At 41.6% G+C, this 23,456-nt stretch overlaps 1 protein-coding gene across 4 annotated transcripts in view; it reads right to left on the reverse strand.

The window, feature by feature from the left end:
• Positions 1-22,353, reverse strand: part of NMD3 (NMD3 ribosome export adaptor) — a 34,311-nt gene extending 11,958 nt beyond the window's left edge. The window contains exons 1-8 of one of the 4 annotated variants that reach the window (XM_066620489.1): positions 22,282-22,341; positions 21,362-21,454; positions 18,991-19,066; positions 17,627-17,761; positions 12,198-12,294; positions 11,799-11,879; positions 10,769-10,897; positions 98-188 (exon numbers count right to left, since the gene is read on the reverse strand). In XM_066620489.1, the coding sequence (XP_066476586.1) occupies positions 98-188; positions 10,769-10,897; positions 11,799-11,879; positions 12,198-12,294; positions 17,627-17,761; positions 18,991-19,066; positions 21,362-21,368 (616 nt within the window). In that variant the 5' untranslated portion in view covers positions 21,369-21,454; positions 22,282-22,341. Of the gene's footprint in view, positions 1-97; positions 189-10,768; positions 10,898-11,798; positions 11,880-12,197; positions 12,295-17,626; positions 17,762-18,990; positions 19,067-21,335; positions 21,457-22,281 lie in introns of those variants that run through there. The other 3 variants (XM_066620491.1, XM_066620492.1, XM_066620490.1) reach the window with 3 other exon arrangements.
• Between the last annotated feature and the right edge of the window lie 1,103 nt (positions 22,354-23,456).

Raw genomic sequence — 23,456 nt, forward strand, 5'->3', positions numbered from 1 at the left:
ACCTGGTATTTCTTTCATGCTTGCAAGTAAGTATTTTGTCAACATTTAATGCTTCAAAAACAACCCAACATAACTGTTAGTAAACAGTATCGCTTACCATGTATTTCTTTGATTCGGAGAGTGTTCTGGTGAAGCCTATGCTTTAAAATAATTTGTTCCAAGTAGTAAAAAGTTTTCTTATGCGGCGTCTATAAATGTAAAAAATCCAAACAAAACTTGAATGTAAGTATCATTTTTACATACACATAAAGGCCCCCAGGCATTGGAAAATGTAATCAATAAAGCTTGCATTAAAATATTTAGTTTCATTCAAAGTCCAACAGTCCATGAACACGGCACACTATACTACTAAAACAGGAATACATACATTTGAAGCATATGAAGCAATTCTGAGCTCAGCGCGCTGGCTCACCACAGGCATGCATTGTCACAAACATGCCATAAGGCATGTTTGTGGGCTGTAGCACTGGTGCTCTGCGGAGGGAGGACAGGGAGAGCGCAGGGGGGAGGGAGTGGGGTGGGACTGGTGGAGCTTCGCTGGCCAACCAACACGGAGGCTCTTGATTCTACACTGACCTTTGGGTTACTGTAGAATTGAGTAGCTCCACTGCGAATGTTCCCTTCTCCTAAGGAACAGCTGGTGGCTGCCTGGAGTGTGCTGGATGCAGCGGCAGCTATTTTCTGTGCCACTGCAGCTCTGCACAACAGGCAGCTCAGGATTGGGCTGTCACCACCCAGCAAGCACACCGCAGACACTTGCCTATAAGTCGACCCCACAGACAAGCTGAGGGCAGGTTTTGAGTCAAAATAATGGAATTTTCTATGACCCTCGGATAAGTCAGGGGTTGAACTTAGGGGGGTGTCTGATTATAATTTTGTCTGATTTTACCTGAGGCCAGATCCTGAAAAATAACCTACCATTAATTGTTACCTAAGAACTGTAGTCTCTAATTTATTAAAAACACAGTAAAAGATCATAAGATACATTTTTATTCTTTTTAACTTCTGGTCTTCACCACCTTTTTGTAAACACTATCAGAGTAAGTGCACTGTAAACAACATACCAGTAAAACAGTGGTTCCCAACCTGGGATACATGTACCCCCAGGGGTACTCAACAGGACCTTTAGGGGTACTTGAAAAAGAATGGCATAATGCAGGTCATGCTCCAGAAGGGCCAGCAAGGCAGAAAGAGAGGTAGCTAGTCGGCTGTGAAAGCCCCACCAATAGCTAGTTTTTTTTAATTTTTAATTTTTTATTTACTTACTTTAAGACATGGGTACAGGAAAAATCACAAACATATATGTACAGGGTAATACACAAGGGAAAAAACACCAGGAAATCGCAGAACTATAGCCGATACTATTATGTTTCCCTACCTATCATCCTTGAATAACTTATTGTTTATCTAACCACTCATACAATGGTTTCCACAATTTCTGTATTCTCTCTATTTCACCATCTCCCAATCTTTCCGTCAACACATCTATTTCGACCATCTCATATAATTTCTCAATCCACATCTCTACAGTGGGAGTATCAGGGTTCTTCCACAATCTAGCATACACCAATCTCGCTGCAATAATTGCATACAACAAAATATGTCTAAGATCATTATTATAACTTTCAGGAAAAATGCTCAAGAGAAACAGTTCTGGTTGGAAATGTATTTCACAATTAAAAATAATTTGAATAGTTCTATATATTTTTTCCCAAAATTTTTTGGCCTTAGGGCAAAGCCACCACATATGATAAAAAAAACCTTTCACCTCTTTGCATTTCCAACACTTATCGCATGTGCCGGGATACATTTTTGCTAATCTATCTGGAGACAGGTACCATCTATAAAACATTTTGTATATGTTTTCTTTCATTGTTACTGCCTTAATTATCTTCATATTTCTCTTCCAAAGCTGGTCCCAATTATTCATTGTTATATTATGTCCAATATTTTTTGCCCATATAATCATTATCTCTTTTACCGATTCGTCTTCCATTTCCATACCCAACAGATATTGATCATCCAAAAAAATGATATAATTTTGCTCATTTGATAAAAATATTTTATCAAATTCCGTCTCCTCTGGGTAGATTAGTTCTTTCTTATCTTTCAACCATCTTGTTTTAATCTGTAACTCCGTCAACCAATCCAGTTCAATCCCTTTCTCCCACAATACCTCTTTTGAGTACATATCTGCTTTCTCATCTAATAATTCATCATATCTCCTATTCCGTGAACCTCGCAACCACATTGGCCTAGTATCAATTTCTAACGGTGTCACCCATCTTGGAATCTTCTCGTAAACTTTATATCTGATTTGTTCCCAGACAAACAACAATGCTCTTCTTATCAGATGTTGTTTAAATAACTATGATATTTGGCTTTATCATAAATCAAAAAGGCATGTGGACCAACCTGCAAATCGTGTAGTTCTAATTTTAACTCTCTAGATTTTTCAGCTTCTGCCCAATCCTTTATCCAATTTAATGCCGCCGCATAGTAATAAATTTCCCAATTTGGCATTCCAAAACCAGCTCATTCTTTAACATCTTGTAATAATTTCATCTTTATTCTAGCTTTTTTCCCTTGCCAAATGAAATTAGCCATCATTTTATTCAAATCTTGAAAGAAAACCTTTTTTAATAAAATTGGGATTGTCTGAAATAAGAATAATATTCTTGGCAGCACATTTGACTTAACTGTTGCTATTCTACCCAACAATGATATATTTAATCCATTCCATCTTTTTATGTCTTTCTTAATCTCCATCATTAACTTTAGATAATTATTTTCCATCAACTCACTACATTTATCTGATACAGTAATTCCCAAATATTTAACTTTCTTTGTGATATTAATACCAAATTCCTGTAGTTGCTGTTTCTCTTGTTTTCTCATATTTTTCACTAATATTTTCGTTTTATCATAATTTATCTTCAATCCTGCCATTTCACCGCATTCTGTCAGATTCTCTATCAAATATTTTAAAGACTGGTTTGGATTCTCCAAGATAAAAGTAAGATCATCTGCATAAGCTCGAATTTTAAATTCTTCATTTTGGACCTTCACTCCCACAATTCTTCCATCTCTTCTTACTATATTATTTAATATTTCCAGAGTTAAAATAAACAGTAATGGAGATAAAGGACATCCTTGTCTTGTTCCCTGCTGGATTTCTATCATTCTTGTTATGTCACCATTTATCTTTATTCTTGCAGTTTGTTTGGTATATATCTTCTCTATAACCCTTATAAACTTTGGCCCAAAGTTCATCTGGTACATTTGTTGAATCATAAAGTTCCAATTTACTCTATCAAATGCTTTATGCGCATCTACGAAAATTAATCCTAATTTTTTCTCTGAGTGTGCCTCAAAATATTCTATTATATTAATAATAACTCTCACATTATCTTTTAAGTGTCGTTTTGGCAAAAAGCCCGTTTGATCTTGGTGTATTATTTGCAGCAGAACTCTCTTTAATCTTCCAGCCAATATTGATGCAAAAACCTTGTAGTCTGTATTCAAAAGAGAAATTGGCCTGTAATTTCTAATTTCTTTCTTTTCTATTCCTTGTTTATGTATTAACGTAATTAAAGCTTCTGTCCACGAGTCTGGAATATTTCCCGTTTCCCATATATCATTAACCAGATTCTTAAATGGTAATTGTATCGTCTCTTCAAATAATTTATAATATTCCGCTGGAATTGCATCTGGTCTGGGGGATTTCTGATTTTTCTGTCTTTTGATTGCTTCTGATAGTTCTTGCATGGAAATTTTTTGATCTAAAATTTGTTTCTGTTCTGATGTCAATTTTAGCATATTGTTTTTTTAATAAATAATCCATTTGCAGGTCCAGATCTGTATTATATTTCTTGTGTAATTGTTGAAAAAAAATTTCAATAATAAGTTTAACTTCTTTTGTATTTCTCAATTCCATTTTCATCTATCAAACTATTTATAAAGTTCCTCTGTCGTTCTTTTTTCAGTCTGTGTGCCAGCCATCTTCCAGGTTTATTAGCATTTTCAAAATAATTCTGTTTAATTAATCTTAATTTTCTCTCCATTTCTTCCGTTTGTATGATTCTGATCTCATGTTGAAGTTTCTGTATATTCGCAACTAATTCCTCTCTAGATGGATTCTCTTGGAACTCCTGCTCTTTCTTCTTTAATTTTAAGGTTAGTTCTTTGATAAGTTGAATTTCCTTCCTTTTTTTCCTTACTGAAAATTTCATCATAATTCCTCTAAAGTACGCTTTACTTGTATCCCAAATAATTTGTGGTTTCATTTCTGGATGATTATTTATTTTAAAGAACCAGCTCATTTCTTCTTTAGCTAAGTTCACAAAGTCTTTATCTTTCATATCAATAACATTCAATCTCCAGAGCCCTTTCCTCCGAGATCTATTAAATTTTAAACTAATTGGATTATGATCCGCGAAGGTATTTGGTAATATTTCTGCTTCAAATGCTTCTGTTGTTGCTGTAATCCAACACATATCTATTCTTGACCATACTTTATGTTGTGTTGAAAAATAAGTATATTGCCTTTTCTCTGGATTTTGGACTCTCCATGTATCAATCAAATTAAATTCTTCTGCCATTTGTAAGAATGATTTGGGTAGATTACCTCCTTTTTTTTCCCTTTTAACCGATCTGTCTAGCTTTATGTCAAACGTTGAGTTAAAATCACCTAACAAGATCAAGTCAAATTCATTTAGAGTAGCCAATTTTCTATGTAATTTTTCAAAATATTTTTCACGAGTGTCATTAGGAGCGTATATATTTACCACCAATAATTTCTTTTCAGCATATGTGATTTCTATATAAATATTCTGGCATCTTCATCTGTATAAATCAATTTTGGACTCAACCAAGGTTTAACATATAAGGCTAAGCCTTTTTTCTTCCTTTTCGTTTCTGCTGTATAGAATAGTTCACCTAACTTCTTATTTTGTAAAAATTTCCAATCTTTTTTCAATATATGTGTTTCTTGAATTGCTATTAGATCTTTATGCTCTTTTTCTAACTGATGAAAAATCGTTTTTCTCTTTCGTGGTGCGTTTAATCCATTAATATTTATGGATAAAATATCAAGTTGGGTATCTGAAGCTATCATTCTATACTTTTCCTTTTTATTTTCACTTCTCTTCTTGGTTGACATCTTTGTTGTTTAATTTAATGGGAGGAGCTACAGACCAGGCAACAAGACGCAGCTTTTAGAGCTCCATCGGTCCCTCTGATTTGTAAACTCCTCCAAGGATTTGGAGGGGCTTTTTCTGGCTAGGAGAGGCCAGGAAAGTGCTTGAGACTGGAGGCTAGCTAACTCTTGGGGAAAGCAACCCCAGGAGCGGGGCAAAGCCTGTCTTCATAGCAACAAATCGAAGGAACTCTGTCAGCCATTTCTGGCAGAGGCAGCCTGGTTTCTCCCCTCCTTCTTCCCCTATCGCTGGGACTGCAGCTCCGAAGGAAGAGAAAAAACGTTTGGGGCCGTTTCTCAATTCTTCAGTCAAGGAGTGAGTAATCTCCCAGTTTGATGTCTTTGAAGACCGGGTTATTTAGAAGATACAGTTGCTTAATAGACTGAGGGAATTTGTTCTTGGTGGAGAGAGGAGGAGCTGAACAGATATGCTTGGCGTTCCCTCAGAAACCCGCATCAAAGACGCTGTGATTTACAATTTGAAAGACTAAAGATAAGACTAATTAAGGAAATAATAACTTTGGGAAATTCAGAGCGACCTGCTGAGATGGCCTTGCTGCCTTTTTAAGCTGCAATCAACAAGTAAGGAAAAATAATCTACAGACTGTAAGGGACATTTCAAACACTGGATAAGGATGCCATGAAGTAGAGAGACATCTAGTGGAGAAAAAATATAACTTTGAAAATTTTTTTTTTGTGTGTGTGTCTCCTTTAAGAAGATTCTAGAAGAAGGAATGCTAAAAAGACTGTCTGTGTTGGAGATTAATGAGTGTTAATGCTGAGAAATCAATATTGTAAGCTTTAATGAGACTTTGATTTATTGAATTGATACGGTAGTTATTGGTATAAGAGTAACTGAAATTATTTTGTAGGGATATATTGTTTTGGATGCCCTGTCTATTTTTATTTATCTCAATGTACAATGGAATATTCTAGGAAACAATCTTTAAAAGCTCAGAAAGCCTCACCAAATACCAGTACTTCCATTCAGACAATGTTAACCCTTGAGAAGAGTACAGAAAGAAAGAAAGAGGACCAAGCAGGAATTATGGATGTTCTCAGAGAGATCCGCGAAGAGTCCAGACAGATGAAAACCCAGATCTCTAATCTAGATAAAAATCTGACTGAGAAACTAGACCAGTTATCATTTAAACTGAAGGAGATGGATGAGATGGTGAAGGAGACATGTAAAAAGGTCAATAGAAATCAGAAAGAGATCAACAAGATGAAAGAACAAGCAAAAAAAGACCAGGTAAAGATTGAACAGCTCACTCAATGCGTGGAGGTTGCTGATCAGCGAAACTTAGTGCTTGAAAGAAGTATTATGGTGCTGGAGCTTCAACAGGCAGGCTACATGCTCCTCGTTCAGAACTATCCAGAAGAAAAACAAGAAGATATCAGAGCAACGATGATTCATTGGTTGGGAGAACAAACGGAGTTTGAGACAGAACTTTTAGAAGGTGGATTGCATGCAGTGTATAGACTCAGATCTGTATATGCAAAAGCTCACAATGTACCAAGAGAAATAATGTTGAAGTTTACACAGAAAAGGGTGAGAGATATGGTTCAACAAGCATTGATGGAGAAAACATTAACGGCTGGAGGAAATCCTGTGAGAATTTTAAGGGAAATACCATGGAGCATAAGACAAAAGAGATTACAATATAGGACTCTTACATCATTTTTGAGAAGAGAGAATGTTAGATATAGATGGTTACTCCCAGAAGGATTAGTCTTTACATCTCAACTGAAAAGATATAGTATAACATCAAGAATGAAAATGAGAAACTTCTTGGAGACTTTGCAAAGAGATCAAGAGGAACAAGAACCACCAAAAGACGTAAGAAAGGATAACTATGATCAAGGAAAAATTAAAGAAACTCTAGAGGATACAACACCCTTAGAGAAAGAATCAGAAGTAGGATCGGACCACAGCATAGAAGATGAAGAAGCAGAAGGGGAAGAAGAAGATGAAGAGGAAGAGGAGCAGGATGATGAATCTGAAAAGAAAGAAACCATTAAAATAAAACCAATAGCTAGTTTTTGGTCATCAGTTCATGTATGCACCAGTGACTGAAAACCAGCACACTAAAAAAGCTGAAACATAATATGGAAAGTGATCAATCACCAAGAATTTCTCAGGACACTTCTGGCGCAAAACAGTGCAAAGGCAGAGTCTTCTGTTCTTCAAACAGATAAAAAGAGAAAACACTCTGATGAATACATGAAGTCTGGGTTTTCATATGGAGAAGACGAGGGTTTGTACTATTAATTACAACATTTTGCTAATAGGAAGGGTACAATTTATGGAAATGGGCTGCCAAGGGATACGCAAGTGAAAATGGTTGGGAACCACTGCAGGAGATCCATGAATCAAATCCACCTTTAAGCTGTCTGGTGTGTTAAGCCCAAAGCTCTACATACAACTTATAACACATAACTGAGAGTGTGCAATTCAGTTCACAGCAGAGAGATGAGCTACATACCTTAGATACTCGCCTATAGGGCGATAAATTTGTCCCAACAGATAGCTCCTGAATCTACCCTTCGCTTTATCTGCGGGGCCACACGGGGTCAGGGCTGTTTCAGGCACACTGCAGAGCAGCTGTGGTGCTGCTAGGGAGGGTGACGCGCCACTCATTCCCCCACTGCGTAAGGAGAGACGGCTTGTGCAGGAGGTCTGGTCTAGAGGGTAGAGCCTCCATTTGCCTGAAGATAACATCCACAAGGTCCCATCCACAAGGTTGCCATCCTGAAGATGACATCCACAAGGTTGCCAGTTCGAGGCCACTGGCACCGTGCGACCTTGAAGCAGCTGACAAGCTGAGCTGAGCTATTTCCATCTGCTCTGAGCGTGGGAGGATGGAGGCCAGATCAGAATGAAACATCTGAATTGTTGTGGCTCTTGAAAGATAGAGCCTTCTTTCAATTGTAAAAATCCCTATGGGGATTTAAATTAGCCTGCCTATGTAAACCGCCTTGAATAAAGTCTTGAATAAAGACCAAGAAAGGCGGTATATAAATACCTGTATTGTATTGTATTGCTTCCTCCTTCCCACCTGGAGCAGGGAGACTGATAGAGCTGCTCAGCTCGCCTGCTGCTCCCTCCTTCCCACCTGGAGCAGGGAGCCTGAGGGAGCTGCTCCGCTTACCTGCTGCTCCCTCCTTCCCACCTGAGCGGGGAGCCTCACAGAGCTGCTCCGCTTGCCTGCCTCCCTGCCTTGTTGCTGCTCCTGGGCATTGCAGTCCCGCCCGCTCAGGCTCCCCGAGCCTGGTCTCCTTGGCTCTGACTTCCTCCTCCTCCACCCCTGCTCATCTTTGCAAGGACAGGAAAGGGGAGCAGGAACCTGGAGCGTGTTGTCTGTTGTCAGTGGGGTTTATTCCCAGGAAAGTGCGCATAGGATGGCAGCCTTTGAGCCCAAGCCTGTGCATGGCTACTCAGAAGTAAATTCCATTGTCAATGGGGCTTACTCCCAGGAAAAGATTGTAGCTTGAAGATGGGGCGAGAAATGGAAGGGCTGCTTCTTCATGCAGCCTCCCTCCCTCATGCCCACACTCCTGCACTGCCTGCTTCTCTCTGCCCTTCAGCTCCAGCCCCTCTCTTCCCTCCATGAGCCTTCACTCTGTTGTACTGTTTTCTCACCCTTCTCTTCTCCCTTCCCCACTGTCCCTCTTTCTCTGCCCCCTATTTACAAGCCATGCAATCAGGGAAACTGAACAGGAAACCCCGACAGTCTTGATCCTGCTGTAAATCAAGAGGAGGAAACAGCCCTCAGACCAGGTGAGGGTGGGCAGGATGCACCTTCCCTGAAAGTGGAAACACTCCCATCAAATGTCTCACAAACTACAGTTCAGAGCACCAATACTTAGGAATAACACCCAAGAAAAGCAATGGGTCTGCTTCTGAGTAAATAGGGTTTCAGCTATGTGCAGTTGCACTCGGTCACAGCCATTTGCTGTTGCTTATCTCTGTTGTGAACTGAACTGCACACTCCCAGTTGTGTTCTAAGTTGTATGTTATATGTAGAGCTTCTGGCTTAAGAGCAGAAGACTCTGCCTTTGCACTGTTTTGCATCAGAAGTGTCCTGAGAAATTCTGAGTGATAGATCACTTTTTTACGTTTTAGTTTTTTTTCCTATGCAGTCTTCAATCACTGGTTCATAAATGAACTGATCACTAAAAATTAGCTATTGGTGGGGCTTTCACAGTCAACTAGCTACCTCCCTTGCTGGCCCTGCAAGGCATTCTGGAGCACTGCCATTATTCCATGCTCTTTCAAGTACCCCTAAAGGTCCTGTTGGGTGCCCCTGGAGGTACATGAACCCCAGGTTGGGAACCACTGTTCTATTAGTATGTTGTTTAGAGTGCAGTTACTCTTTGATAGTGTTTACAAAAAGATGGTGAAGACCAGAATTTAAAAGTTTATGAATAAAAATGAATCTTATGATCTTTTACTATATTTTTAATAAATTAGAGACTGTCAGTTCTTAGGTAACAATTACTGGTAGGTTATTTTTCAGGATCTAGCCTAGGGTAAAATCAAACAGAACTATAATTAGACACACACACACCCCAAGTTTATGGCCCTGACTTATCCGAGGGTCATAGAAAATTCTATGATTCTTGCCTCAAAACCTGCCCTCATCTTATCTGTGAGATCGACTTATAGGTGACTATCTACGGTATATTTGCAATCCTTTTTACTCAAAAGTAGACCTACTGCTTTCCATGGGAGTTATTCTTAAATAATGGTGCACTGAATTGTAGCCTGGGACTTTACTTCTAATGGAAAGGAGGATCCCATCCTGGTGTTGAAAGAAAAAAAAAAAGACTTCTGCCAAATGCATGCATTTCCAAAAAGGAAGCAGGCTGCAGCAGCATTTTCAAAAGAGGAGAATAAAAGGTTAACTTTGGTTGGAATTTCCCAGGAAAGTTACTATAGAAACAATCTCTGTATTGCTTCTGCTGGGCAAGAGGTGCCTGCCTGAGCCAGAAACTTTTCAGAGTTGAAAGGCTCTGCCCTCTGATAGACCCGGAGATAAGGCGAAGTGATAATTGGAACTTGATTACTTCGCAAAAATTTTACGTACTATAGGTGAGTATCTATGGTACTTAGATTTGTAGCATTTGACTGACTTGAGTGGGTTGGGATGGCATGGTTTAAGCAGCTTGCAACTTACATGAATGCTGTGCAAAACCTTGAAAATAAATTAACCACATGAGATTTTATAGCACAAGCCTATACATGTTTACCTGGGAGCATGTCTTATAAATTAAATGACACATTCTCAGGAAACTGTATATAAGGTTGCAAACAAATGCATAAACAATTACTGCGCAGTTCAAATTACATCTACTTTCAACACAAACTCTTGTGCTTTATTAATACTCTAATATTGGCAGCATTCATGGCTCTTAAGCCAAATTCTAAGGCAGCATCAATCCAGATAGGGATAGTCCATCCCTACTTAACACAGCTGCCTTTTAATGGTAAACAGTAAATCTTTATGTGATAGAAGAGTGATGATGTTGTTTGTTCTCTCTTTAGTGAAATATCTCTCTCATTCATACCTTTTGTCTGACTTGAACCACTGCTTTCCAGAAATCTTTAGCTTCTACTCGATGGCAGTCATCACACATCTGAGAATGAACAACATACTCTACCACAAAGACTTGCTGAAGAATTGCACCATTCATCACCTAGGGAAGAAGCAACGTCTCATTGTTTGTCATCTCTTCCAGAAAAGATTTCCATACTACATAGATTAACTGGCATATACAGAGATTTGGTTAGTAGCCAAGCCTTGGGTCAGTATTTCATAACTTTCCTATCTGATTACTACCAATTTACAAAGTAAAATTTTTTGCCTTGTTTGACCTTACAACTTTGCTATAAAGTAGAATTGATGAAAGGAGCCCAAAGATAATGTCATGCCACTAGTTCTAAAATGAGACCCCATAAATAAATTAACCTCTACAGATAAAGATGCAATCTGATCCTATGCACATTTATTTGGATATATTCCATTGATTTTAGTAGGACTTGCTCACAAGGAAGTGCAAGAACTGCAGGATAATTCACAGTGCCCTATGTCTAGTGGTGTGATTTTTCAGTGATAACGAAATGAAAACACATAACACACTTTCTGCACTTCTTATTTTTATAAAAAACAAACCTCCAGAAATTTGTTAAAAAAAGGAAACAATTTTCTAATACCTAACTGACTGTGTAATGAGTGTGGCTGCATCTGCTGACACTAAACCACATATAACACCTACCTAGTATACTTTTAAAGCTATTATAATTTATAAAAGTAATTTATAAAAATGTGTAAATTTTTAAGAGTAAAAACACATTACACCGCATTCTGCACTTTTTCCTTGGGAAAAAATGGAATCTGTGAAAAAATAAAAATGTTTAACATCTATATCTATTTCATTGACAGAAAGCATGTGGCTTCATTGCTCCTGATAACTAATCAAGGTAAGCCAAAGCATATGCTAAGCTCCTGTAGGAAACAAGCCATATTCTTATCATAACACATTTCCCCATTCCTCAACAAATAATACTGTTTAATAAAAGTTAAAAAGTTTTACTCACTTCTTTTTGCACAGTCAGTTTTACTTTCAGTCTTTTAGAGTGTGGTTCGGTCCATACAAAACTTGCTTCAATCAGCCGAACCTGTTAGGGAAAAAAATAGCTTGCCTGATTATTATACATCTTTCCAAAACAATCACAGTATTTGGGTTTTTATAAAAATGTGATCTTCTATATATAGTGTTAGGGAAATATCACTGAATGAAAAAGTGCCACAACACAGAACTGGAGCATTTCAGCTAAAATGCATCAGTTTGCAGAATCAATGAAATCAATCAATTACTATCTGCTGAGAAGTCACAAATGAAAAGTCCATGTTCAGCAAGAGCCACAGCTTTCATAGCTGGAACAGTTTACTAAAATGTGTTAAGCTTCACTTTAAAAACCAACAATAAGACTAACCTTACTAAGGGAAGCTTTGATTTTTTTAAGGCATAAAGCCAGAAGTTCTCTTGATTCTAAGGCACACTGTACCCAACATCCTGGTGGCTGAAGATACCTAGAATAAATAATGCGTGAAAACTGAATTATTAAAATAAGTTTGTTTTAATTGAAAGTTAATCCATTTCTCCCATTAAATGCCACAAAAGAGTTTTATTCACTGTTTTCTGGTCATAAATATTCACAACATATATACAATAAATACAGGTGAATGTTCATAACCTGGTGCATACATATATTACATCTTGTTCAAATGATCTATGTGTACAACAGACATAAGTGGTGAAACATGTTAAATTTAGACTCTTAAGCAATAAGAACATTAAAGGTTGTGTATAATTTATTTATTGCACTTTCATTGCTGATCCATAATCAACTGCTATGTCCACCTTTAGAGAACTCCATCAACATTTAATTGAGGCTAGAGAATTCAATACAGGTAAGTGACAGCCTACCAACAGGTGACTGCAATCATCTTCACTATAACATACAAATACACAGGAAATACCTTGAATAAAACAAACTGATTCTCAAAGAATACTATGCAGAGTTAATCCGCACACAAGTTTCTGTAGATATGTTCACAAGTTAGATTGGTACAACATAATGTTTACGTTTAATTACGTTTGTGTCTTATTACGTGTCTTATGCCAGAAAGAGACAAATGTTTAAGAACATAAGAACAGCCCCACTGGATCAGGCCATAGGCCCATCTAGTCCAGCTTCCTGTATATCACAGAGGCCCACCAAATGCCCCAGGGAGCACACCAGATAACAAGAGACCTGCATCCTGGTGCCCTCCCTTGCACTGACATTCTGACATAGTCCGTTTCTAAAATCAGGAAGTTGCACATACACATCATGGCTTGTAACCCATAATGGATTTTTCCTCCAGAAACTTGTCCAATCCCCTTTTAAAGGCATTCAGGCTAGATGCTGTCACCACATCCTGCGGCAAGGAGTTCCACACACACTGAGTAAATAAATATTTTCTTTTGTCTGTCCTAACCGTCCCAACACTCAATTTTAGTGGATGTCCCCTGGTTCTGGTGTTATGTGAGAGTGTAAAGAGCATCTCTCTATCCACTTTATCCTTCCCATGCATAATTTTGTATGTCTCAATCATGTCCCCCCTCAGGCGTCTCTTTTCTAGGCTGAAGAGGCCCAAACGCCGTGGCCTTTCCTCATAAGGAAGGTGCCCCAGCCTAGTAATGGCTTTACTTTACCTTACCCAGTAATGGCTTTACCTGGTGCCCCAGCCCAGGACCAGTTTAGTGGTCCAATGCTCTTCCTGCCCCAGCTAAGTACCCCATGAGGAAAGTGACCAAGAAAGAGGCTATTTAAGTTATTTCTGCCCAGCATTGCATATAAACAACAGGGACCAAATGTGTATACCTGTGGGCTGAGCAGAAATGGATTAAGTTATCTCCCCAAAAGCTCTGCCATCTGTGAAAAAGACACTGCAGTGTGCAACTGAAATGAACAGAAACTCAACTATCTTGTGAGTAAGCAAAAAGTGTCTTTCTGGAATTTAACAAAAGTGAGAGATAAGATTTTTTTTAAGTGCTGATGTTTATATAAACAGTTAAGCAATAACTATTAAGTCAGGACCCCAACATCTAGGAAATACATAGTACATAAGAACATAAGAACATAAGAACAGCCCCACTGGATCAGGCCATAGGCCCATCTAGTCCAGCTTCCTGTATCTCACAGCGGCCCACCAAATGCCCCAGGGAGCACACCAGATAACAAGAGACCTCATCCTGGTGCTCTCCCCTACATCTGGCATTCTGACTTAACCCATTCCTAAAATCAGGAGGTTGCGCATACACATCATGGCTTGTACCCCATAATGGATTTTTCCTCCAGAAATTCGTCCAATCCCCTTTTAAAGGCGTCTAGGCTAGACGCCAGCACCACATCCTGTGGCAAGGAGTTCCACAGACCGACCACGCGCTGAGTAAAGAAATATTTTCTTTTGTCTGTCCTAACCCGCCCAACACTCAATTTTAGTGGATGTCCCCTGGTTCTGGTATTATGTGAGAGTGTAAAGAGCATCTCCCTATCCACTCTGTCCATCCCCTGCATAATTTTGTATGTCTCAATCATGTCCCCCCTCAAGCGTCTCTTTTCTAGGCTGAAGAGGCCCAAACGCCGTAGCCTTTCCTCATAAGGAAGGTGCCCCAGCCCCGTAATCATCTTAGTCGCTCTCTTTTGCACCTTTTCCATTTCCACTATGTCTTTTTTGAGATGCGGCGACCAGAACTGGACACAATACTCCAGGTGTGGCCTTACCATCGATTTGTACAACGGCATTATAATACTAACCGTTTTGCTCTCAATACCCTTCCTAATGATCCCAAGCATAGAATTGGCCTTCTTCACTGCCGCCGCACATTGGGTCGACACTTTCATCGACCTGTCCACCACCACCCCAAGATCTCTCTCCTGATCTGTCACAGACAGCTCAGAACCCATCAGCCTATATCTAAAGTTTTGATTTTTTGCCCCAATGTGCATGACTTTACACTTACTGACATTGAAGCGCATCTGCCATTTTGCTGCCCATTCTGCCAGTCTGGAGAGATCCTTCTGGAGCGCCTCACAATCACTTCTGGTCTTTACCACTCGGAAAAGTTTGGTGTCGTCTGCAAACTTAGCCACTTCACTGCTCAACCCTGTCTCCAGGTCATTTATGAAGAGGTTGAAAAGCACCGGTCCCAGGACAGATCCTTGGGGCACACCGCTTTTCACCTCTCTCCATTGTGAAAATTGCCCATTGACACCCACTCTCTGCTTCCTGGCCTCCAACCAGTTCTCAATCCACGAGAGGACCTGTCCTCTAATTCCCTGACTGTGGAGTTTTTTCAGTAGCCTTTGGTGAGGGACCGTGTCAAACGCCTTCTGAAAGTCCAGATATATAATGTCCACGGGTTCTCCCGCATCCACATGCCTGTTGACCTTTTCAAAGAATTCTATAAGGTTTGTGAGGCAAGACTTACCCTTACAGAAGCCATGCTGACTCTCCCTCAGCAAGGCCTGTTCGTCTATGTGTTTTGAGATCCTATCTTTGATGAGGCATTCCACCATCTTACCCGGTATGGATGTTAGGCTGACCGGCCTATAGTTTCCCGGGTCCCCCCTCTTTCCCTTTTTAAAAATAAGCGTGACATTTGCTATCCTCCAATCTTCTGGTACCGTGGCCGTTTTGAGGGACAAGTTGCATACCTTAGTCAAGAGATCTGCAACTTCATTCTTCAATTCCTTAATAACCCTTGGGTGGATGCCATCAGGGCCCGGTGACTTATTGATCTTTAATTTATCAATGAGGTCTGAAACATCTTCTCTTTTAACCTCTATCTGACTTAACTCCTCGGTTAGGAGGGGCCGTTCGGGCAGCGGTATCTGCCCGAGGTCTTCTGCCGTGAAGACAGATGCAAAGAACTCATTTAATTTCTCTGCCATCTCTAAGTCTCCTTTTATCTCCCCTTTCCCTCCCTCACCATCCAGAGGGCCAACCGCTTCTCTGGCGGGTTTCCTGCTTCTAACATATTTGAAGAAGCTTTTATTATTCCCCTTAATGTTGCTGGCCATGCGTTCCTCATAGTCTCGCTTGGCCTCCCATATCACCTTCTTACATTTCTTTTGCCACAGTTTATGTTCCTTTTTATTCTCTTCATTAGGGCAAGACTTCCATTTACGGAAGGAAGCTTCCTTGCCCTTCACAGCCTCTCTAACTTGGCTGGTTAGCCATGCGGGCACTCTCCTGGATTTAGTGGAACCCTTCTTTCTTTGCGGTATACACCTCTGCTGGGCCTCTATTACTGTTGTTTTAAGCAGCCTCCATGCACTCTGGAGAGACTGGACTCTTTTTATCCTCCCTTTCAACCTCCTTCTAACCAGCCTCCTCATTTGAGGGAAGTCCGCCCGTCGGAAGTCAAGGGTTTTTGTTAGAGATTTGCCTGGTATTCTTCCCCCAACGTGCACGTCAAAACGGATCGCAGCATGATCACTGTTCCCCAATGGCTCAGTAACGTTTACATCTCTAACCAGGTCCTGCGTACCGCACAAAATTAAATCCAGAGTCACCTGTCCTCTGGTGGGCTCCGTGACTAGCTGATCTAAACCACAGTCATTTAGCACGTCAAGAAATCCGGTTTCCTTATCGTGACCAGAACACAAATTGACCCAGTCAATATGAGGATAATTGAAGTCCCCCATGATTACAACCCTGTCCTTCCTTGTCACCTCCCTGATCTGTTTCCTCATTTCATGGTCCCCATCAGATTTCTGGTCTGGAGGACGATAGCACACCCCCAGTATTACATCGCTGCACAAGCCTGGTAATTTAACCCACAGAGATTCTACGGTGGAGTCGGACCCACCTTCAATCTCTACTTTGCTGGATTCTATCCCTTCCTTAACATAAAGGGCCACCCCACCTCCAACACGCCCCTGCCTGTCCCTCCTGTAGAGTTTATAGCCCGGGATTGCGGTATCCCACTGATTCTCCGCATTCCACCAGGTTTCCGTTATGCCCACTATGTCAATATTTTCCCTTGTCACCAGACATTCCAGTTCTCCCACCTTTGCTCGTAGACTTCGGGCATTCGCATAAAAGCATTTATACACGGAATGCCCCAGGATGGGCTGCTTATTCGCTCCTTTGTCCCCGCATCCTCTCATTTTGCCAAACCGTCTATCACATCCCATCTCCCTACCTTTCCCAATTTCTTCTCCTACCCTGCCTTTGTCTTGTTGTTCTCTAACCTCCCCATCCTCATCCCATAGGGATGAGGAGTCCCGAACCGGATGCCCCTCGGCTCCTGTCGGCCTTCCCCCAGGGATCAGTTTAAAAGCTGCTCTGCCACCTTTTTAATGTTATGCGCCAGCAGTCTGGTTCCATTCTGGTTCAAATGGAGCTCGTCCCTCTTGTACAGGCCCCGCTTGTCCCAAAAAGTTCCCCAGTGCCTAACGAATCTAAACCCCTCCTCCCTACACCACCGTCTCATCCACGCATTGAGACCCCTGATCTCCGCCTGCCTAGCTGGCCCTGCGCGTGGAACAGGTAGCACTTCAGAGAACGCTACCTTTGAGGTCCTGGCTTTCAGCTTCCTGCCTAAAAGCCTAAATTTGGCCTCCAGGACCTCCCAGCTACACTTGCCCACGTCGTTGGTGCCGACATGCACCACAGCCGCTACCTCTCCCCCAGCACTGTCTACTAGCCTGTCTAGACGAGAAGTGATGTCCGCAACCTTCGCACCAGGCAGGCAAGTCACCATGCGGTCCTCACATCCGTCGCAAACCCCCCTCTCTATGTTTCTAATAATCGAATCCCCCACTACAAGAAGCCCCCGACCCCCCTCCCGCCGAGGAGTATCCCGTACCTTTCACATTGCTTACAGAAGTGAATCATGACTTGCTTAGGGATTCCTTCAGTGATATCCACCTGAGTCCGTAAACATGCTACACACATGTTGGCAGCATTCGGTGGAATTGCAATGCCACACTGACAGCACAGGCTACGAGAAAAAGAAAATATATCATGAAAAATTAAAATTTTGTTTTGTTAATTAAAAATATGGTATTAGAACAATGGCTGCTTTCAGTCACAGAACAAAACTAAACACACACTCTACTATTTTTGTTAATAAAAAAGTACATACTGTAATGCTAACACCAATTTAAGAGTCATCATAGTTTTCTGGTTAAGGTGTTGGGATTTAATCACAAAAAGCCAGAGTTCAAATCCATGCTGAGCTACCACAATTAATGATCCTCAATATCAAGTTCAATTGCTTACCTTGCAAGATCACCACAATGACCAACTATCAGAGTCGTTTTCAAGAACAAAGGTTTTGAGTTGAGCATATACAGTGCTAGTCACACTGAAGTCATTCTAACATTTCAAAATTCAACTGCAAGGACTTTGGATTCTGAGACAGACAAAAACTCTCTCTTTTCAATAAAGAGGTTGTGTATTTCTTTATATATACCATGATTAATTCACACATGATTAATATACATGATTATATTTACATATTATATACATGATTAATTTACTGTGTTCCAGAGCTTTCCTTTGTTCCTGCTGAATTATTCTTGATTCCAAGACACTGGAAACATCCCTCCTTTGGATTAGACAAGGTTGCATGTAGCAACTGTCAATATTTGACAGTAACTGTCAATATTTGAGATAAGTCTGTTGCAGCAAACTCAGCAAAGAAACCTGAGAACATGTAACACGAATTGTCACAAGTGACAAACTTGTAGTTAGAAGCATTTAGTGCTCTGGTCTATGGAAGCTTATGCTACAATAAACTTGTTAGCCCTTTTAAGATGCCACGAGACCCTTTCTTCCAAAATGAATTACTAATGGTTTGATATTCTCACACTGCAATATCACATGTAGGACTATAAATAACCAGAGAGTATTTAGATCTCAAAGCCAACCCAAACATGCAGGGAGACATGCTTATGCAGCCCTCATGAAATTGCACTAAAAACAATACAAGGGAAGAAACAATTGTTTGAAAGTAGTTCCATGTGAGACTCTGTATGTATATAGTTAGCTTAGATCTCTCTTTGATCTCTTGGCTTTTCATGTTCAGGGAGACATGAAAACACCTCACATATAGTTGCTTTCAATCAAGCAAATTCCACAAACATTAGTAGCGACATATTCATGTGTAGGTTGGTTTGTATGCATGTTTGGTTGTTTGGTTTGGCTCAAAGACAATGTGTCACTCACATATTCCCCTGGCTGAAGGTTGCAGGCTCCTTCATGTATTCCATCTTGTAGTTTCTCAGAAATACACACAAAGGACCTAGTGAAGGAAGATCATAGATCAGGTACAACAAATTCAGAGTGAATGGATCAGCATGGATCAATGTAGTCAGGAGCTCAATTATACACAAAATGTCTAGTGGGTGAGTGACCCAAGATCATCATGTGCACCCAATGGCTGAGAAACGTTCACACCTCACTTTTCTCCCTTTTGAAAGGGGGCTCAAGGTGACTTACAAAATAACTAAAAACACAATCAGTACAAAGTAAAGGAATCAAATAACAGCAACTAAGGCTGCAATCCTAAGCACACTTTCCTGAGAGTAAGCCCCATTGAACAAAATAGAACTTACTTCTGAGTAGATCTGATTAGGATTGTGCCCCAAAACTTGTATAAAGAGCCAAGTCTTCAGACTCTGGTAGAATACAAGCAAGGAGAGAAACAGAAATACGCTAAAGGCAGAAAATTTCGCATTTTGGGGGCCACTATGGTCCTCTTGTGCATGGGTGCCCAAACCCTGGGCCTGAGGCCACTTGCGGCCCTCGAGGCCTCTCAATGCGGCACTCAGGGAGCCCCCAGTCTTCAATGAGCCTCTGGCCCTCCAGAGATTTGTTGGAGCCCACATTGGCCCAATGCAACTGCTCTCAGCGTGAGAGCAACTGTTTGACCTCTTGCGTGAGCTGTGGGATGAGGGCTCCCTCCAATGCTTGTTGTTTCATGTCTGTGATGCAGTAGCAGCAGCAAAGGAAAGGCCAGCCTTGCTTTGTGCAACGCCTTTTACAGGCCTTGACCTATTGCATGACCTTCATTCATTCATATAAGTTCATCTTTAATATATTCATTTATGTAAACTTATGTAAATTTGTTCAAATTTTAAATGTAAATTAATTCTTTTTTTCCCTGTCCCCCGACACAGTGTCAGAGAGATGATGTGGCCCTCCTGCCAAAAACTTTGGACACCCCTGATCTTGTATGTCAGCACCATTCAAATTTCAGAAAGAATGAACAGAAGAGCCTCCCTATCATATCTTTAAGGACAGATTGTTTCTTACGGCAGGAGAAAGTCTTGGTCCTAAGCCAGGGTTTTAAACATAATACCTTGAATCACGCCAGGTACAAAACAGTAACTGGCCAAAAAAAATTGACCTACATCAGTGTTCTTCAACCTCAGGGCTGGGACCCCAAAGGGGTTTCAAAGCCTCAGTTGTGGGGTCAACTTACAGGAATGAAAAAAGTTTTAAGACTACTGAACTAGAGCACCACCAGGTGAAGGGGAAGGCACATTCAGGTACCAGGCAACTGTATTCTAATCCTGCTCTGATTCCTAGCAATTATGCTAAAATAGCTTTCACTAGTGCCAGGCTTCACAGTAACTTTCTGCTCTTTCTAATAACAATACCATTTCAGTAAACAGTGCTAGGAGGGTGTAAAAGGATGGGAAGTGGGCAGATAGGGTTCCGGGAAGGAGGTGGAACCAACCGTGGGTCCCCACTCTCATACTTCATTGGGACCATGGCATGAAAAAGCTTGAAGAACCCTGATATAAGACTATTCTTCATTAATTGCAACACAGAAGTGCTTTCCCTTAGGTACTTGGTAATCTTTGAAACATCCCTAAACTTAGTGGTTCCCGACATTTTTAGCACTGGGACCCACTTTTTTAAACGCTGTATCAGGATCTACTTAGATTTATCAGACTTTAAGAAAGGAGATATAGAAATAAATATTTATCTATTATTAATAATAACCTGAAAAAGAACCTCAAACGTTTATCTCCCTATATTTACAGGAACTGCAAGAACTTAGCTCCTTCCAGGGTAATTAGCAGCTATCTTGCAAACTGCAGGAGTTGAGCTCTTTGCAGGGCAATTAGCCGTTACAGCATCCGAATTTTGAACAGCTTCAGGCAATTAGTTATCTGATCTTTCATCACCCTTTGGTGACCCACCAAAAATCAGGTAGAGTCCCACAGTTTGGGAACCACTCCCTAAACATCCTGAGAGACCTAGCTGCTGAGGGAAGCTGAAGCCAATAAACTATTTTCTTTATTTTTTTTAATTGTATACCTGTTTGTAGGATGTTTACTTTTCAAATAATAAAAAGGGCGGGAGAGAAACTTCACTACTTAAATCTATGTAAAAACCATCCAACGTAGAATATAACAAGAACCCTGCTGGATCAGGCCATAGGCCCATCTAGTCCACCTTCCTCTCACAGTGGCCCACCGGATGCCTCAAGGAGCACACAAGACCACAAGAGACCTGCATTCTGGTCCCTCCCTTGCATCTGGCATTCTGGGGCAGCCTACCTCTAAAATCAGGAGGTTGCACATACCCATCATGGCTTGCAACCTATGATGGACTTTTCCTTCAGAAATCTGTCCAATCGCTTTTCAAAGGCTTCCAGGCCAGACGCCATCACCACATCCTGTGGCAAGGGATTCCACAGATTAATTACATGCTGGGTAAAGAAAGATTTTTACCAACTGAAACATAACATGAGAAGAGCCGTGCTGTATAAAGAAACAAGCCAAAGGCCCATCTAGTTCAGCTTCCTGCATCTCACAGTGGCCCACCAGACAGATGCCCCAGGGAGCACACAAGACAACAGGAGACGTGCATCCTGCTGCCCTCCCTTGCAGCTGGCCTTCTGTGTTAACCTACCTCTATCTACTCATCTAGGCAAGGTGTCATCCAATGGCAAGGAGTTACATAGACTAAGGCCAAAGGCCCACCCAGCCCAGCTTCCTGTATCTCATCCTGTCGCAAGGAGTTCCACAGACTAAAGGCCCACCTAGCCAAGCTTCCTGCACCTCATCAAGTGGCAAGGAATTCCACAGACTAAGGCCAAAGGCCCATCTAAGCCAGCTTCCTGTATCTCATCCAGTGGCAGGGAGTTCCATAGACAGGGGCCAAAGGCCCACCTAGCCCAGCTTCCCGTGTTTCACAGTGGCCCACGGCCTGTGCCAAGGAGTTCCACAGGCCAACCCTCCACCAGAGCCCCTTTCCTCCCCCTCTGGCCACCCATGAGGGCCCACCCGGCTGGGGCCGCCCCACTAGGGCGAGGGGACTGCCCTCTGCACTCCCGCAGTGACACCGGGGTGGGGGGACACCGGGGTCTGCCAGCGCCTAGAGGGAGGTCGCCCTGACGACGCGCGGCCACCGAGCCCGGGGCGAGGGAGGGCCAAAGCGGCCGTCGCGCGATGAGGTGGGCCCCGCCCCCACACCGCGCTCTCGCCAACGGCCCCCACTCACCTGGGGGCCGACGGGACCGCGTGCAGCCCCCTCCTCGTGCTTCCCCTGACGCAGCCGCAGTGCCACGAATAGAAACTATCGCGAGACCTCCTCCTCCGGAAGTAACTTGAAGTTATAGTGATAAGGAGCACTGGCTGCCGATCAGCACTTCCGGCACTCAAGCGCGCACCGCCATGTGCGGGGCAGGCGCCTGAAGCAGGCAGACTGTGGGAAGGTATCACTGCGCAGAGGACGTTGACGAGTGACGTCAGCAGAAGACTCACAGGCCCCTCAAGGGGAGCCGGTCCTTTCAGCAGAAACCTTCTGTCCCTCTGGGTGTCCAGAGGTGCCGCCCCTTGGCCTCGGACAGGCGGAGGAGGGAGGCACTGGCTGCAGGAGGCGCTTGGTGACGGAGGAAGGAAATGCACTCTGCACATGCTCAGGGGCAACTTCCTTCCTAAGACATACAAACTTCATAATGTTTTCTTAATGACCAAAATTTTAAATAAAATTGTTTTAAATATAATTTTAATTTTTTTAAATATAAAGTTAATATGTATTAATTTTAAATAATCAAATGTCAAATTATTAATAATAATAATAATATAATATCAATTTGATAATTTTAATTAAATAAATAAATAATACTATTATTTTACTTAATTATTAAATTGCATTGGCATCCTTCAGTCTCGGAAGACTATGGTACCGCGCTCTGAATGGTGGTTCTGGAACAGAGTGTCCTCTCCAGTGCTCGAAGCCTGGGTTAAGTAGGTATGGAGGACAGGCTGTTACCCATGCAGCAAATCCCCCCTCTCCACGTCGCTGAAATGGTCCCATGGAAAGGCAGAAGCCAATACGGTTGGTTCCAGCGATGTTGCAGCAGTTGCCAGAATGTGACTGTGTTCAGCTGTGAACTGCCTCAGGGACTCTGGCTCCGGATTTTGCCTTGAGGTTGACTCCTGAAGCCTTTTCCATAACTGGATGTAGCCACAAGGCAGTGGAGGTTTGGGATCAGAGTTTTCCTTCTCTCAGATGAGCTGCCTTCCCAGGCTAACGAGTTCCACCTACCCAGTTGCTGTTTAGTCACCTCTTAGGACAAGTACAGCCAAACTGAGGGCCTATTCTTATCCCCAGCCCCCAGGGGACATTTAATTTAAAGGGGATAAATTAATTTAATTTATTAAATTAATAAA

This window comes from Tiliqua scincoides, chromosome 3 (genome assembly GCF_035046505.1).
Source record: "Tiliqua scincoides isolate rTilSci1 chromosome 3, rTilSci1.hap2, whole genome shotgun sequence".
In the NCBI taxonomy this organism is placed as follows: Eukaryota; Metazoa; Chordata; class Lepidosauria; order Squamata; family Scincidae; genus Tiliqua; species Tiliqua scincoides.